The sequence below is a fragment of the Caretta caretta genome, chromosome 1 (genome assembly GCF_965140235.1).
Source record: "Caretta caretta isolate rCarCar2 chromosome 1, rCarCar1.hap1, whole genome shotgun sequence".
Classification (NCBI taxonomy): domain Eukaryota; kingdom Metazoa; phylum Chordata; order Testudines; family Cheloniidae; genus Caretta; species Caretta caretta.
In genome coordinates this window covers 338251859-338268313 of record NC_134206.1, presented here as the reverse complement: position 1 = coordinate 338268313, position 16455 = coordinate 338251859, and the positions used below count along the sequence as shown (strand labels likewise).

The 16455-nt window shown below is 45.7% G+C and overlaps 1 protein-coding gene across 2 annotated transcripts in view; it reads left to right on the top strand.

The window, feature by feature from the left end:
• Positions 1-2443: 2443 nt before the first annotated feature.
• TMEM243 (transmembrane protein 243) overlaps positions 2444-16455 on the top strand; it is a 30372-nt gene continuing 16360 nt past the window's right edge. The window contains exons 1-2 of one of the 2 annotated variants that reach the window (XM_048836532.2): positions 2444-2558; positions 3887-4197. In XM_048836532.2, the coding sequence (XP_048692489.1) occupies positions 4120-4197 (78 nt within the window). In that variant the 5' untranslated portion in view covers positions 2444-2558; positions 3887-4119. Of the gene's footprint in view, positions 2559-3637; positions 3682-3886; positions 4198-16455 lie in introns of those variants that run through there. The other variant, XM_048836531.2, reaches the window with a different exon arrangement.

Genomic DNA, 16455 nt, shown 5'->3' with positions numbered 1-16455 from the left:
GGATGAATTGTACATCGCTGCCTTTGGGAGCAGCCTGTTTTGTCTCTCTCTATTTCGGGTCCTTGTGTGCCAAGGTTCTGAAGTCTAAGAAATAAAGTAGTGTTACATTGCAACCTTCGAGCAAGAGCATTTTAGGTTTTTATCCAACTTCTCTGTGTGTATGCTGTGAAACCTAACACTCTCTCAACCTTTCATTTTTCATCTATCAGCCAGGGCCCCCCTTTCTCTGGCCAGCAATTTTACAAATGAATCAAAATGGCATGAAGAGTGTGTCCATCTGGCCTCAGAAATCCACTTTACTGGGCAACAGTATATGAGCGCTAGAGAGGTTAAGGAAGAGAATACCAGATTAATGACTTTTCTCACTGTACTTTGGATCAGAACAGAGGCAGGGTAAAAGATAGTTTGATTTTTACTTTATAGTATCACTAGAATTTAATCCCAACTTTATCTGTCTTTCCAGTTATAGTGCTTTGATGTTCTAACATAATGACTGTAAGTGGCTAATGCAAGATACTGATCAAATATACTACAGGGCTGGGTGGCTCCTGTGTACAGAACACTTGTACTGAGTCAAAGAAACTTATTAGGAACAATGACCTGATTTGTACCCGCTCGACAGCCTTCTCCTTACAAAACCACAAGGGTGGAAATATCATGCAAAAAAAGCGACTTGCTTCACCAAGAGAGAGGAACCTACATAGATGGGCTGTCCAAGAGCTTGTTAAATGTACAAATTCTTTGATGCAGGGACAGAGATGGATTAAGGAAGGGTCCTTGGGCTCTGGAGTCCACAGTGAGAGGGGACTTGAATACAGCACATGAACAAGCAGTGATACAGAACAGCTGATTGCTACTGGCGGCCTTTTTCTGGCCTGGCTCATCTACAGTCCTGACCCTTTACATTTCCTCCTGTCCTGCAAGAATGAAGTATCTTTTTTATTTTTACAGGAACCCAGTGGTGTTCAGTGGAATTCACCTAATGGACAAGAAATCCCCTGATGTCTTTTAAAGGGCCAGGACTGGACAGGAAGAGCAATGATTTGGGAGTGGGTCATAAACAGGAGTCTATTAGGATGAAGAAGAAAATTATGTCAAGGGAGCATTTGAGCACCAAACTTAATATGTCACTAATCTCAGCCCCGGCAATATTTGCTCCCTTTCTCAACTACATTTATTAAAGTAAAACAAGTTGCCCTTGCCAATGACCATGTTATACACACACTGGTAACATTTTACACAACATTATTCACTTTGGCACAGGCCCCCCAAAATCATGAGATTGGCTTAAAAGCATCAGATTTAAAAAATAATAAATTTGGGGTTCTTTTAATTTGCCTTCTGGTGTTGAGTCTTCATGTTTCATGTTTTCAAGCTTTTCTTCACAACCATGATGGAAAAAAAATTAAAAACAAAAACTAAAACTGTACAATGAGTCTCACATAATCACATGCCTCCAAGAGCTGAGGCTTTAACAGCAACATCAAATACTGCAAGACTCTTGATAAAACCACAATGGTTGGCAACACTGCATTTTTCCCAGAGGGAGGACTACAGAAGTTGCAAGGCAGTAGAGAATCAGGCCCTAAAGCCCAGATTATGAAAGGTATTTAGGCACGTAACTCCCATTGACTTCAACAGGAGACAGGCACTAAAATACCTTTGAGGATCCGGACCTAAGTGACTTCCTGAGTGCTCCAGAGGGACAGTCAGAATCAAAGCCAAGATTAGACCTTAAAATTATTTTATCATCTTTCTCTTTTGATTGCCAGGCACCACTGTATCAATGGTCAAAGTTCTTGGCTCCCAGATGTGTGCTCAGACTACTATCTCTCTCTCCAATAAATAATATAACAATCTACAGTGGAGATAGACCATGAACCAGGTTCTCTATTGGTTACACCGGTTTTAGTTGAGTATAACTCCACTGAGTTTAAAGGAGTGACAGCTGCATAAACTTTAGTAAAAATAAGGAGGAGTCCTTATGGCACCTTAGAGACTAACACATTTATTTGGGCATAAGCTTTCATGGGCTAGAACCCACTTCATCAGATGCATGGAGTGGCACCCTTGGTCAAATTCACCCTGCTGCCAGAGGGGTCATCCCATTGTAACAGATGGGCTAAATACGGCCATCATCTCAGCATGTATTTTGAAAAGACCAATACTCAGCAAATCATTGTATTGTTACTATTAGCAATGATCAATTTAATTATTATTAATAATAAAGCTGCACTTAAGGGTAAAAAAAAAATCTTAAAATAATGTGACTCTCACGTTGCCCGGTTACTGATTAGCTACTCACGTACCAATGTCCCAAACAGTTATTTCCCTTTCAAAATAAACAAACCTGCAAGCTTGGGAAATAAAGAATTGCAGCAAGTGCAGGTCCTCTCCTGCCTGTGATTGGATCGAGCTGGCAGTGAGATCACGGGGGAGGCTGGATTGTAGGTAGGGGAGGGCTGGTTTGCGACAGCGCCTGGAAGGATATTAACCAGTGAAGGGCAGGGTTGGGGGTGCTTGTATCGGCTGTAGCTTCCCTGGGGTACACTACGGGGGTAAGTAGCACCAATGGAATCTTAGCAACGCCAACGTTCTGTTTCCGAACGTTAGCTATTGTGGCGTCTTGGACATATGTTCCCCAGAGGGGGGTCAGCCTTGTGTGTAGAAGGGGGTGGGCTCCACGCTTGGGATATGTACGGGGGTTCGCTGTCGGGGCAGGAGGAGGAGAGGAGGGTCTGGTATTTCAGTTTCTCTGATCGGGGTTGCTTTGTTTTTGGTCTTCAGCGTTTGTGTGTTTTCCCTTAAGAGGCGAATCAATCTTTCAAGGGATGGATGAATGGGGTGGGGAAAGGGGTTGGTGCCTGGCTCTTTTCCCTCCCCTTTTGCTCAGGCCGCTGCAGATCTCCGGGAAAAGAAGGGTTATTCTTGGGGGAGCTAGTGTCTGACTATAGACTAGAGGAAGCAAGTGGGACATGAATCAAAGTTTATTGCGTGCTGTGGCGGCCTGATTTAAAATGGAAGGGGAACAGAAATCGTGGATCAACCACTTAATTTCCTCTTATTATAAAATTCTGTTGGATTTTTTTTATAGAATCACTCCCCCCTCTCCCCCCAGCAAACAAGTTCTAGCAGAGGGGAAGAAAAGCATTATTTTCTGTTGTAACCTTTGGCATATACTCGGCACGCCCTTCTCTGATAAATACTCTGCACCTAGTCTAATCTGATTGCTTGGTTGAGCACCAGAAGCGAATCCGGTGGGAGGGGAAAGAAGCTGGGGCAAGATTTCCTTTCCCACAAGAAGAAAAGGAGTACTTGTGGCACCTTAGAGACTAACCAATTTATTTGAGCATGAGCTTTCGTGAGCTACAGCTCACTTCATCAGATGTTTACCGTGGAAACTGCAGCAGACTTTATATACACACAGAGGTATTGTTTCATATTCTCTGTGTGTATATAAAGTCTGCTGCAGTTTCCACGGTAAACATCTGATGAAGTGAGCTGTAGCTCACGAAAGCTCATGCTCAAATAAATTGGTTAGTCTCTAAGGTGCCACAAGTACTCCTTTTCTTTTTGCGAATACAGACTAACACGGCTGTTCCTCTGAAACCTTTCCCACAAGACTCACCGCTCTGCCAACCCCCAGCTCGTGAGCCTTGAACTTGGAGCCATGATGGTGGGGTAGGGGCAGCAGTTGCAGAAAGGCAGCTTTGTTTAATTGATCTCCAAAAGAATGGAGCTTTTGTTGGGGGTGGGGGAGAAAAGGACTCCTGGCATGGTCTCCCTATTAACAGCCTTGATTAGTTCCATTAGGGGAACTACATGATAATAAATCAACCAGGCTGCCCTAGGTCCAATATTTCTCGTTTGTGTTTGTCTCTGGCAGGCAGCAGCTTCTGATCATGAAGAAGAAAGCGAAGGCTTGGAGGGGAGGCTTGGATCCTTGGCTCTGAGCCATGTGTTGTATGTAGCACCCAAAGCCAGGAGAGATGTATTTTCCATAAATAACTCTTGCTCACACATACTGTGCCATGGGCTTAAGGCCTCTTGAGACGGGGGTGGTTTTGTTTTGAGATAATCTCTCTCCCTGTGAGTGACACAACCAATTTTGGGGAGGAAATGGAAGACTATACAACTAGAACCTATGGCACGGGTGGACTGGACAACAGACCTCTCTTTGGAGAAACTTCAGCAAGGGTAAGACCTGATTCTGCTTTGGAAAGATCTCTGCTGCCCCCTTTCCCCTCCAAGAGCTGGCTAATGAAGGGCTCCTTTCTGAAGCAGAGGTAGAACTACTCAGAGTTTGTTGGAAAGCAGTATTTGGCATTTTCATGTGCAATAAGTAGCTTACTCAATCTCTTGGTAGTCACTAATTGCACCCCCCCCACCCCCTTTTTTTAAATAAAAGTTGAACTTGCTAGAGAAAGAAGTATTTCCACACCCATAGGGGCACTTCACAGATGTACTAGGGCCTCTGGAAAGCAGGCGGCTGAATAGAGATTTTGTTGTTTGATCTAAAGGCACAGAGCCACTGGGATTATTTGCAGAATTTGAAGGGTTCTTCAGAGCCTTTGTAGGGTCCCATGTCAGCAGTTGCGATAGGGTGCCTTGCAGAGGGTCATCTTGAAAATGAATGCTGTGATTGTGCAGTGGTGGTGTTGTGTAATGTGGCTGTGACTTGCCCAATTGCAAGGGTGACCAGATAGCAAGGGTGAAAAATCATGACCCTGGTTTTTTGTTTGTTTGTTTTGCGGGGGGAGGATATAGTTGGGTAAATAGGACAAAGCTCCTAATATCAGGACGTCTGGTAACCCTACCAACTGCATATGTCTAGCACATGGTGTTAGTTGCTCAGTGTTGTGGGATCTTCTAATAATGGGGTCTTTCTGCTATGGCAACTCGGCAAAATACTTTGCCATGGCAAATTTACTTTAGAATTCTCTGGTTTAGTGGGATTATTTCAAAGCGTTGGGGGAATGGGGGGAAATTTGTCCCCTGACTCTTTTTCTCATCCTGCCTTTTTCTTGAGATAACTATGAATTTGTGAATTGTGGTCTGAGCAGCCGACTGGAACAGGGCAGCATTAATTCTTGAGCAAATCACTCAACCTCCCTGCCTCAGTTTCATCACCTGTGAAATGGTGATGATACCTACTTGATAGAGCTTTGGTGAGGATTAATTGGAGAATGTCAAATGTTTTCAACGTGAACCCTGGGAGGTGCTAGGTGGCAGGAACAACTTCTTGTAACGCTATTTATATTGCTAGTAACTAAGCCCCAGATCAGCAAAGATACTTAGGAGCCTAAATCCCAGTTTTGGTTCCCCTGTAATCCATAAAACTCCCTGAACCCTGTAGGTGGCTAAATTTAATGCCGAAGTTTTCAGGGTAAAAGTTTCCTCTGTGCGTAAGTTTTTGCTTCTGGGCTTACACGCTGCTGCCTCACTCTTGGTGTCCAGAGCTGCAGAGTGATTCATGCACTGGGGGAAGATAAGTGTTTAGACACCTAAATTGCTTGCCAGGTCCAATCTGGTTGATGGCTGCCTACAGGATTGGGTCCCCTTCAATAGGTGGGGTGCCCATTTCATAACTTCTAGCCCAGTGAGTAGAGCATTAACCTGGGTCTCCCACATCCCAGGTGTAATTTTCCCCCTCCACTGGAAGCGGGGAAACCACAGCTCAAATCCTCTGAGGACAGTTCTCTAACCTCTGGGCTATTCTGATATGGGGCTCCCTCAGTCCCTCCTGTTGAAGTTGTTCCACTCTGGATTAAAAAATGAAACTAAAGGGAGTAGGGGGACTGGATGCCAAGTCTCCCTCTGCCTGGTGGGTGTACTAACCACTGGACTACAGAGTCATTCTCTCTCTGGCCCAGTGACTGTTCCACTGGGGATAAATACTTACCCAGTCATAGGGCCACAGAGAGAGCATGAGAATGACTCTATTGTACAGTGACTTTGGCTGAATACCTAGTCTTTCATGGTTTATCCTCGTAGCTTAAGTGGTAGGGCCTGGCCTTCTGGAGCAGGAGGATCTGAGTTCGATCCCTGTTGCTGCCACGAAGTTCTGAGTGGGCATGGCATGCAGCTGAGAGACAGCTGAGAACTCCTAGATAGCTGTGAATTTATTCAAAATTATACACAGCTCCTGACTTTGTGAGAGCACTGGAAAAACAACCCTTTGGGCTCTTGAACTTAGCACCAGAAAGAGCGTTAGTTGTGTTCTGCCTTCTCCACTGCCTGGAGAAACCAAAAAGTGCCAGTCAAGCTAACTTCAGAGGTGCCCAAAATGTAAGGGGTAAATATGCAGTGAATATCTAAGAGGAGATATCTGTCCCTTTCAGCTCTGTTTTTCCTCATCTAGGAGGGTAATAGACAATGAAAGGGTTTTTATTACAATTTGCTGTTTAACAGCTCCCCGGCTTTGGCCGTGATCCTGCAGGCCACGGCAATGAACCCTGGTGCGGAGCCCTATTGAGAAGCTCAACATGAGCACAGGGCTCTGCTCACGTTTTGTTTTGTTTTTTTTTAAACTCTTCACACCACATTAACGTCCTATCCCGTGCTTTAAGTGTGTGTGAGAATATACCACCGAAACTCCTTTTTTTATTAGCACTGAAGTCCATCATTTACCCTTAGGATGGATATAATATGGACAGCAAACGGGGTAAAATTCCACTATGACTCAAATCTGATCTGAGGGGACCACGTCTAGACTTGAATACCTCTGGGCACTGGCTCTGCCTTACACTTTACATGACGCTAAGATTATAAGGAAACCACAGAGACACAGTTGTATTCCAAATAACTGTGTTTACTAACTGTACCCAAATTTACAAACCTAGCTACCTTTCGTACACTGCTGCTTTATGAAGTGTTCTGGTCGCTTCTGCAGGAGAAACCTGGGAGGCCCACTAGTGGGCTTCCAAACTACTGACCGGGATACTTCTCAATTCCTGTACAATTACTCCTCACTTCACATTGTAGTTATGTTCCTGAAAAATGCTACTTTAAGTGAAACGATGTTAAGCGAATCCAATTTCCCCATAAGAATTAATGTAAATTGCGGGGGGGCGGGGGGGAGGAGGTTCCAGGGAAATTTTTTTCCCCAGAGGAAAGACCTATATACACACACATACACAGTATAAGTTTTAAACAAACAATTTAATACTGTACACAGCAATGATGATGTGAAGCTGGGTTGAGGTGGTGAAGTCAGAGGGTGGGATATTTCCCAGGGGATGCCTTACTGCTAAATGAACTAGCACTCGTCTGAGCCCTCAAGCGTTAACCCGTTGTTGTTAATGTAGCCTCACGCTCTGCAAGGCAGCACGAATGGAAGGAGGGGAGACAGCATGGCAGAGAGAGACAGAGACACACACTCTGTGCGTGCCTGCGAGTGAGAGAGAGAGATGCACATTGCCCCTTTAAGTACTCTGACCCCACTCTAAGTACATTGCCTTTTTAAGTAGATCAGCAAGTGGAGACAGCAGCTGCTGTCGGGAAGCTCCCTCCGTCCAGAGCCCTGTGGTGTCACCCCACCCTGCTCTGTGGACATAAGGTACAGGAGCTGGGGGAGGGGGACATTCTGATATTAGGACCTGATATTCTGATATTATACCTGATATTAGGACCCCCCCCCACCTCCACACAGCAAACAGGAGGCTCCCAGGAGTGGCTCCAAAGCAGAGGGCAGGAGCAGCACATGGCAATGGGGGGAGGGACAGCTGAACTGCTAGCAATGGATAGCCTGCTGGGTGGCTGTCGCACAGGGAACTTAGGGGAGCTGTTGGGGGGGCTGCTGGCCCACCCTGGTTTCAAGCCCCCCCCAGCTCGCTGCAACGGGCTGCTGTTCCTGCAAGCAGTGGACAAAGCAGACGGCTGCCAAACGTTATGAGGGAGCATGGCGCAACTTTAAACGAGCACGTTCCCTAATTGATCAGCAACGAAACGACGTTAACCCGGACGACTTTAAGTGAGGAGTTCCTGTACACTGCAGCCTCTCTCAAGTCTGACAGCGACATGGGTGATGTGCTGTGAAATTAATAAAATGGATACACTTTCACCAGGAGCTGCTGAGGGGCCACCAAGCAGACATCAGGTAGACAGGGCCTAGCTACCGCTCTACTTGCCATATATCAATTAGGGTGCTGCTCTTCTTCCACTTCCCATTCCCTCGCTTTCCAGCCCCACCAGTTGTCTTGTGATGGGTTGTGTGATAACTGTGGGATCTGCCTACATGATCCCTGCACTGCTGGTACCAAAGTCCTTATTAAAATGCTGTGGGATCCCCAAGGCATGACAGGTGTCTCTTTAAAACCTTGACATTTGCTGGAACAGAGTTTGGTTGGACTTGGCCATTGTACAGGACAAAATGGCTTAACTTGAATTATGGCACCATAACTTCAGACTTCTTAATTGAAAGTACAGCATCTGGTACTCTTGGGTGAAAGCCTGTAGTTAGCAGCCTTTTCTTTAGTTGGCGGAGAATGCCAAAACCATGACCCTTTCCAATCCCGCCCCTTCTGGCATGGATTCATCCTGACCTGGATTTCTGGATCTCTCCTGCTCTGATTTATTTTGCTCCTCTGGCACAGAATCATCGGAAGATTGTGCAGAGCTGAAATGGGCCATATAAATAAAAAGAAAATAAAGAAAGAAGAAGTGGGACCACTAAGTATGGGGTGGAGATTAAAGATAATCTGGTATAGCCCAACACCTAAACAAATGCTCTGCCTCAATTTTTCATAAGGTTAATGAAGAATTTAGGGGTAGTGGCAGGATGACTAATGGGAATGAGGATATGGAAGTAGAAATTACCATATCTGAGATGGAAGTCAAACTCAAACAGCTTAATGGGACTAAATTGGAGGGCCCAGATAATCTTCATTCAAGAATATTGAAACTGGCACATGTAATTGCAAGCCCAATAGCAAGGATTTTTAATGAAACTGTAAACTTGGGGGTTGTACCCTATGACTGGAGAATTGCTAATACAGTTCCTATTTTGAAGAAAGGAGGGGAAAGCGATTGGGGAAACTACAGGCCTGTAAATTTGGCCTCAAGTGTGTGCAAGGCCTTGGAACAAATTTTGAAAGAGAAAGTAGTTAAGGACATAGAGGTGAACAGTATTTGGAATAAAATGCAACATGGTTTTACAAAAGGTAGATTGTGCCAGACCAACCTGATCTCTTCCTTTGAGAAGGTAACTAATATTTTTAGACCAAGGAAATGCAGTAGATTTAATCTACCTGGAGTTCAGTAAGGCATTTGAGACAGTTCCACATGGGAAATTATTAGTTAAATTGGAGAAGATGGGGATTAATATGAGAATTGAAAGATGGATAAGGAACTGCTTGGAGGGGAGACTGCAACAGATCATACTGAAAAGTGAACTGTCAGGCCGGAGGGAGGTTACTAGTGGAATTCCTCAGGGATGATTTTGGGACCAATCTTATTTAACTTTTTTTTTTTTTTTTTTTTTTTTGACAGCACAAAATGTTGAAGTGTGTGAATAAAATTTATGGCTGACACAATGTTGGGAGGTATTGCCAATACCGTTCCTGAATTGGGGATTTAGACCTTGAAATGGAATTGGTTAATCAGCTAGATTTAGTTGTTAAACCGGCCACAAGCTAGAGAACTGTTCCCGGCAGACTGTTTGTTGCTTTGTTGCTGCTTTAACTTTCAGTCTGACTTCACGTTTACTGTAGTTACTGATGTGGGATTGTAGTCTTTGATCAGCTGTCTCATGGGTGCCTGCGCCTGATGGATTACACATGCACGAAAATGTCCTGCAATTTCATCATTTTAGGATTGAATAGAATGTGATACACAAACAGAAGGAAAAGCTTTGTCTAACTCCCTGGCTGTAGGCAGAATGGGCAAGTTTTTTTTTTTTATTATTCTTTTTATTTTCAAAAGCAGCTGCTAATTTTGGGTGCCTAACCTGAGATCTTTTAAAGGGGCCTGACTTTAAGAAAATGGTGAGTATGATGAGGCCCTGTAAAGCCTCCAGTTAGGTACCCAAAATTACTAGCTGCTGTTGAAAAATCTTGGCCAATGACCATTCTTTCAGCCCAGCCCATGTGAAAGGACCATGACGTGATTTTGCATTTTAATATTGTGGTGTATTTAAAATGGTGTTAAAATTGTCATTGTCACTTTAGATTTCAGGGTTTTTTTTTCCTGATCCTGCTTGCACTCTGCATGGAAGCATGGGATCTCTGGATCTAGTGGCAGTTAGTTGTGTAGACAGTCTAGAGCAGAGGGCGTCAACCTTCAGCATGGGGCCCATCAGGGTAATCCGCTGGCAGGCCACGAGACATTTTGTTTACATTGACTGTCGGCAGGCATGGCCCCGCCCCGCAGCTCCCAGTGGCTGTGGTTCGCTGTTCCATACCAATGGGAGCTGCAGGAAGTCGCAGGTCGCTGTCGGATTACCCTGATGGACCGCGTGCCGAAGGTTGATGCCCCTGGCCTAGAGCAGTGGTTCTCAACCTATTTATCATTGTGGGCTGCAGGTTGAGAACCACAGCGCGTCCGCCCCTCCCATAGTCCCCTATGCCCAGTGCCCCTCACCCAGAGACCCCTCCAGAGAGTGGGGCCATGAGTGGAGCCCTGGGTGCAGGGCTTGGCAGCCGGACATCGCCACATGGGGCTGGCAGCTGGGACCCGGACCCCCAGCGGCGAACCAGGAACGGAGTGCTTGGCACAGGGCTAGGAGCGGAGCCCCACCTGAACCCTGGAGGTGCTTCAGCATCCCAGCAAACCCCTAGTTCCCAGAGCCTCCCCCCCCACCCGACAAACCTGGCCAGAGATCCACTTTCCCACATCCTGCCCCCCTGTGGCACTCGCCCAGCCCCCTGCTAGCAGGAACGCTCCAGCAGGCGGACAGACCCTGTCTCCCCCTGAGCCACCCTCTCCCCCTTCCAGATCAGAGCAGCAAATTTTGTATTTTTTTTTTTTAAGCACACAGCTGAGCTGCAGCTGTGTGCTAATTGGGCCGCGGGTTGAGAACTGCTGGCCTAGAGGCAGGTTGAGTTGTGCCTTTCTATTTTAGTGAGCAGCCTGCTTTCTCTCTGTTCTCTCATTCGAAATCCTAAGGAATACAGCAGGGTTGCATTGCAACTTTTCTGCAAGACTGTTAGAGAGAAACAAGCTTCTCGAGTGTATACCGTGAACATGACACATGGGTTCTGTTTTCTTTTTTTAAAGCTTCATAGCAGTTCCCACTGTGTGAATCTGAGATGCCTGACCTTGTTGTTTTACTGCTGTTGTGAGAGGCTTTCCCTCTTCATGCTTTAAAGAGTATCTTCAATGTGGCTCAAAAGCAGAGACATGAAATAGTTTCTGTTTTTGGCCCCCAGTGATCCCTTGGCATGCTCCTGCAAGAGTACGGTGAGCCAGGTTCAAATATGGGGTACGCCTCTATTCTACCTATTGAAAATCTCCCTGTAGCTTCAATTGGCTAGGGTATCTTTCTACAGGTCTGTGCACTGTTGGAACAGAGCAGCTGTTTTACCTCGGAGGTGGCTGCACATTTAGCACTGAGCTCCATAGGTGTGCATAGCACTGTACATACTGAGTGAAAGACTCTCGCTGCCCTGCAGAGCTTACAGTGCGGGCAGATCTCTAAGTACTATAGGTGTGGACTATAGATGTGGACACTGTGGCACAGAGGTTAAGTGACCTGCCCAGGGTCACTCTGCATGTCTGTGCTAGAGGCAGGATTAGAACCTAGATCTTCATCACCCAGTTCTGTGCGTTAACCACTAGAATACCTCCCTTCCCATTTGCAATCACAGAACTTCCCTGGGCAACTTCAGTAACTGCTTACGTGTGGAAAGTAAAGTTCAGTGTCTCTCAGTAAAGCAGCTGGAGATAAGGAGACTTGTTGTCCTATCAGCCAGCAAGCTCTCTGCTGATCAGCAAGTGCCCCAAGGACCACTGCAGGCCATAGACCATGGTCTGACAACTGTTGCATTAGGCTGGGGAGTCGTAGCTAGGAGGTTGCATGCAAGCGCCAGTGGGTCACAGTCACTCTCACCTTGCTGAAGGGGAGGAATTGTTGTGTCTAGAGTGACCAGACAGCAAATGTGAAAAAATTGGGATGGGGGGGGGGGTAATAGGAGACTATATAAGAAAAAGACCCAAATATCGGGACTGCCTCTATAAAATCGGGACATCTGGTCATCCTAGTTGCGTCCCAATATGGGGAGGATAGAGGACTCCTGCACTAGACCAGTGGTTCTCAACCAGGGACGTTGGGGCCCCTGGGGGCCATGAGCAGCTTTGTGGGGGGTGGGATCAGCCAAAATATATCCGAGAACAGGGCCAGCATTAGACTCACTGGGGTCCAGGGCAGAAAGCTGAAGCCCGAGCCCCACCACGCGGGGCTGAAGCCAAAGCCCGAGCAGCTTAACTTTGCAGGGCCCCCTATGCAAGCGGATGTTCGCCAGTCATGATCGGAGCAGGAAAGCTGACACTGAAGAGATGGCAGGCATGCACATAGCGGAGGGGAGGACTGATGGCATTTTATAACGACCCTTGCACATAAGCATGGAGGCGGGGAAATGTAAAATTTAAAAAAAAGGAAAAACCTACCAAAAAAACCCTGTCCATACTATTTAAAGAGGGCTGTATCAGAAACTTGAGTTTTAGATTAGCCAGTTTATTTAAAAAAAAAAAATCTAAACTTGACAATGTCCCTATTAAAGCAGCAAAGAGTCCTGTGGCGCCTTATAGACTAACAGATGTATTGGAGCATGAGCTTTTGTGGGTGAATACCCACTTCGTCGGATGCATGCACCCGTGTATGTATTCACCCACGAAGGCTCATGCTCCAGTACGTCTGTTAGTCAATAAGGTGCCACAGGACTCTTTGCCGTTTTTACAGATCCAGACTAACACGGTTACCCCTCTGAAGCTTAATGTCCCTATTAAAGCATTTCTGAGTTCAGCTGGATGGAAGGGGCAAGATTTGAGTCCTTATTTCCAGGAAAAGACATTACTGACATGTATCCTAACATGTCCCCCCACCTCCGCTTTGTGTCCTTTGATTTTTTGCCAAGTCATTCTGTCGGAACTTGCTTTTTAACGAATCTAGGTTTGAGAAAAGTTCAAACCTTGGTATGAAATGCTGCTGCTTTACTATAGAATAGCAACTGAATGCGTCTTACTTGGTTTAACATAAATTGGCACTGGTCTAATGGGCTTCAAAAGTCCACTTGCCAGGTCTAGAGGAGGTAGGGGTGAGTGTGTGTGTGTGTGTCCTCTAAACCATCAATTGCTGCAGGATTTGAGTCAATTTATAAATCAAAACCCCATCCCAATGTGACTGGAGTGTAAAGTAATGCAGGATTGCCTTGGTGGCTGCAGACTGCTCCATTCTCATTGCTTCTGTTCCTGGCTTTGCACAGCAGTAGCAGAATGAAACTAACAAGATTGGTCAGTTTCACACTGCTGTTCCCTTGTCTGTGGGCAACAGTGATCCATGCTGGAGGAAGGGAGGGGAGATGACAGAAAGCTCCTTCTCCCTTTCCGCAGCTAGGAGGAGAGGGAGCTTGACACTTCAGACCTCTGCTTGCCAAAGGCCTACATGAAAGTTAGTTCCATCTAGTGCGAATCCCAGAGCTCTGATCTTTGGGACAGCCAGGCTAATGTGCCTAGCTGTGGGTGACAGTGGAGCTAGCCTTCTCCCTGGGGCACTGCCTCTGGACCTCCCAAGTGAGTGATGCTTGACTTTCATATCAGTCTCTGGTGAGCAGGTAGATGCCTGCCAATTTTTTGAAGTCTTGATCTCTCTTGTGCACTATTCAACATGAAAGTTAAAGTTCTGCCTGCTATCGTAAGAGGGAGGTTGCAGTGGTCTAGGGTTTCCATTTTCATCTAGGTTCAAATTCAGCTATGGTCCCTGAAAAAAAGATCTCACAAAACTCAGTGATTGGGCAACAAAATGGCAAATGAAATTTAATGTGGATAAATGTAAAGTAATGCACATTGGAAAAAATAACCCCAGCTATACATACAATATGATGGGGGCTAATTTAGCTACAATAATCAGGAGAAAGATGTTGGAGTCATCGTGGATAGTTCTCTGAAGACGTCCACTCAATGTGCAGCGGCAATCAAAAAAGCAAACAGGATGTTAGGAATAAGACTGAAAATATCTTATTGCCCTTATATAAATTCATGGTACACCCACATCTTGAATACTGCATACAGATGTGGTCCCCTCATCTCAAAAAAGATCCACTGGCATTAGAAAAGGTTCAGAAAAGGGGCAACTAAAATGATTAGGGGTTTGGAACAGGTCCCATATGAGGAGAGATTAAAGAGGCTAGGACTTTTCAGCTTGGAAAAGAGGAGACTAAAGGGGGATATGATAGCGGTCTATAAAATCATGAGTGGTGTGGAAAAAGTGAATAAGGAAAAGTTATTTACTTGTTCCCAAGAACTAGAGGCCATCAAATAGAAAAGGAGTACTTGTGGCACCTTAGAGACTAACCAATTTATTTGAGCTTTCGTGAGCTACAGCTCACTTCATCGGATGCATCCGATGAAGTGAGCTGTAGCTCACGAAAGCTCATGCTCAAATAAATTGGTTAGTCTCTAAGGTGCCACAAGTACTCCTTTTCTTTTTGCGAATACAGACTAACACGGCTGTTACTCTGAAACAGGCCATCAAATGAAATTAATGGGCATCAGGTTTAAAACAAATAAAAGGAAGTTCTTCTTCACTCAGCGCACAGTCAACCTGTGGAATTCCTTGCCTGAGGAGGTTGTGAAGGCTAGGACTATAACAGGGTTTAAAAGAGACCTGGATAAATTCATGGAGGTTAAGTCAATTAATGGCTATTAGCCAGGATGGGTAAGGAATGGTGTCCCTAGCCTCTGTTTGTCAGAGGGTGGAGATGGATGGCAGGAGAGAGATCACTTGATCATTACCTGTTAGGTTCACTCCCTCTGGGGCACCTGGCATTGGCCACTGTTGGCAGACAGGATACTGGGCCGGATGGACCTTTGGTCTGACCCAGTATGGCCAGTCTTATGTAAATTAAACTGAATTCTGCCTTGGATCAGAAACGCTTGTTTGTGGGAAAACTGCCATTTTTCTTGTTCTTTTCTCTAGTCCCCAACTTTCCAAACGGTTGTCATCACTGAAACTCGAGGTGCCCTTGGCTCAGTGAATGAAGGGCATTCCCTTGCTCTCCACGGTGTGTTCACACATCCTGGGTTAGCACCTAAAATGTAATTCCAGGAGGCAGTGTGGCCCCATGGTTGTGACACTGGACTGGGAGTAGAGCGACCTCGGTTCTATTCCTGACTCTGCTGCTGACCTGTTGTGTTGTTGTTGGGCGAGTTGCTCTCCACCACCACTCCCCCCCGCCTTTGTCTTGTCTTGTTTGTTTAGATTGTCAACTCCTTGGTGCAGGGACGGTCTCTCAAAATGTTTTTGTATGGCCCCAGCACAATGGGGCCCCAATTTCTTACAGGATTTGTACGTGCTGCTTTGATACAAATGACTATCCTTTCTGGGCTTTTCCTTTAGTCATAAAGGGGCACCATGAATGTGAATCTTGGAATGGCTGAAAGTACCTTCAAGTAACACAAGTTGCAGCTGCAGTTGTACATCTCTGGGAGTAGAAATGTTAACTTTCTCTCCAACCCTTCTTCCCACAACCACCCTCCTGCACAGTCTACCAGGAGCATCCTTTTCTATTTAGGCAAATGGGTCAGCTTATTTTGAAAGCTGGTTGAAATAGCTACACCTGTCCCCTTTTGTTGATGACAAGCTCAGAATACACCATACACTCCCCTCCTTAGTGCCTCCCTCCCCTTCTCCCTGCCCTCCCAATGACACGCTGGCAGAATTGAGAATAGTTTCTTGGCACAAAATTTTGTTTCTTGAAAGCCCCACAAAAATAGTGGTTTTGGCTTCTCACCTTTTACTTTTCTCTTTAAAAACCTATATTAAAAAAAATCATCACCAGGAGAAAGCAGTCATCAATTTAAAACACTGTCTTCAGTAGGCGATGAATGCTTTTTGCCTGTGCCCAGAGATGAAGAGCGTGAGTGAGATACGGGTGGGAAAGGGGGACAAAATAGCCCCATGTGCAAAGCAAGTGGCATGCTTCTGATTTAGGTCTACACAGATCCCCACTTAATACTGTGACAGGTGACAGCAGCTGTGTAGAGCTTACGCCTGCTCTGGGTCCTGACAACAGCCTGTGAAGTCAAGGTGGCCTTTTGCATCACTTTTTGTGTTCTACACTGTGCTTCCCTAGGAGCCGAGCGTTCCAGATACCTTCGGCTTCTGTATGGTCTGGTAGCTGTAATGGTGTAACCACAGGTCATTGCTCCGCTTTGATCTTGTATGGACATGGAATAGACATAGTTACAAAAGTGTCTGTGTGGGTGTTAATCTTTAGAATCCTGGTTCCATTGTAAATGGTA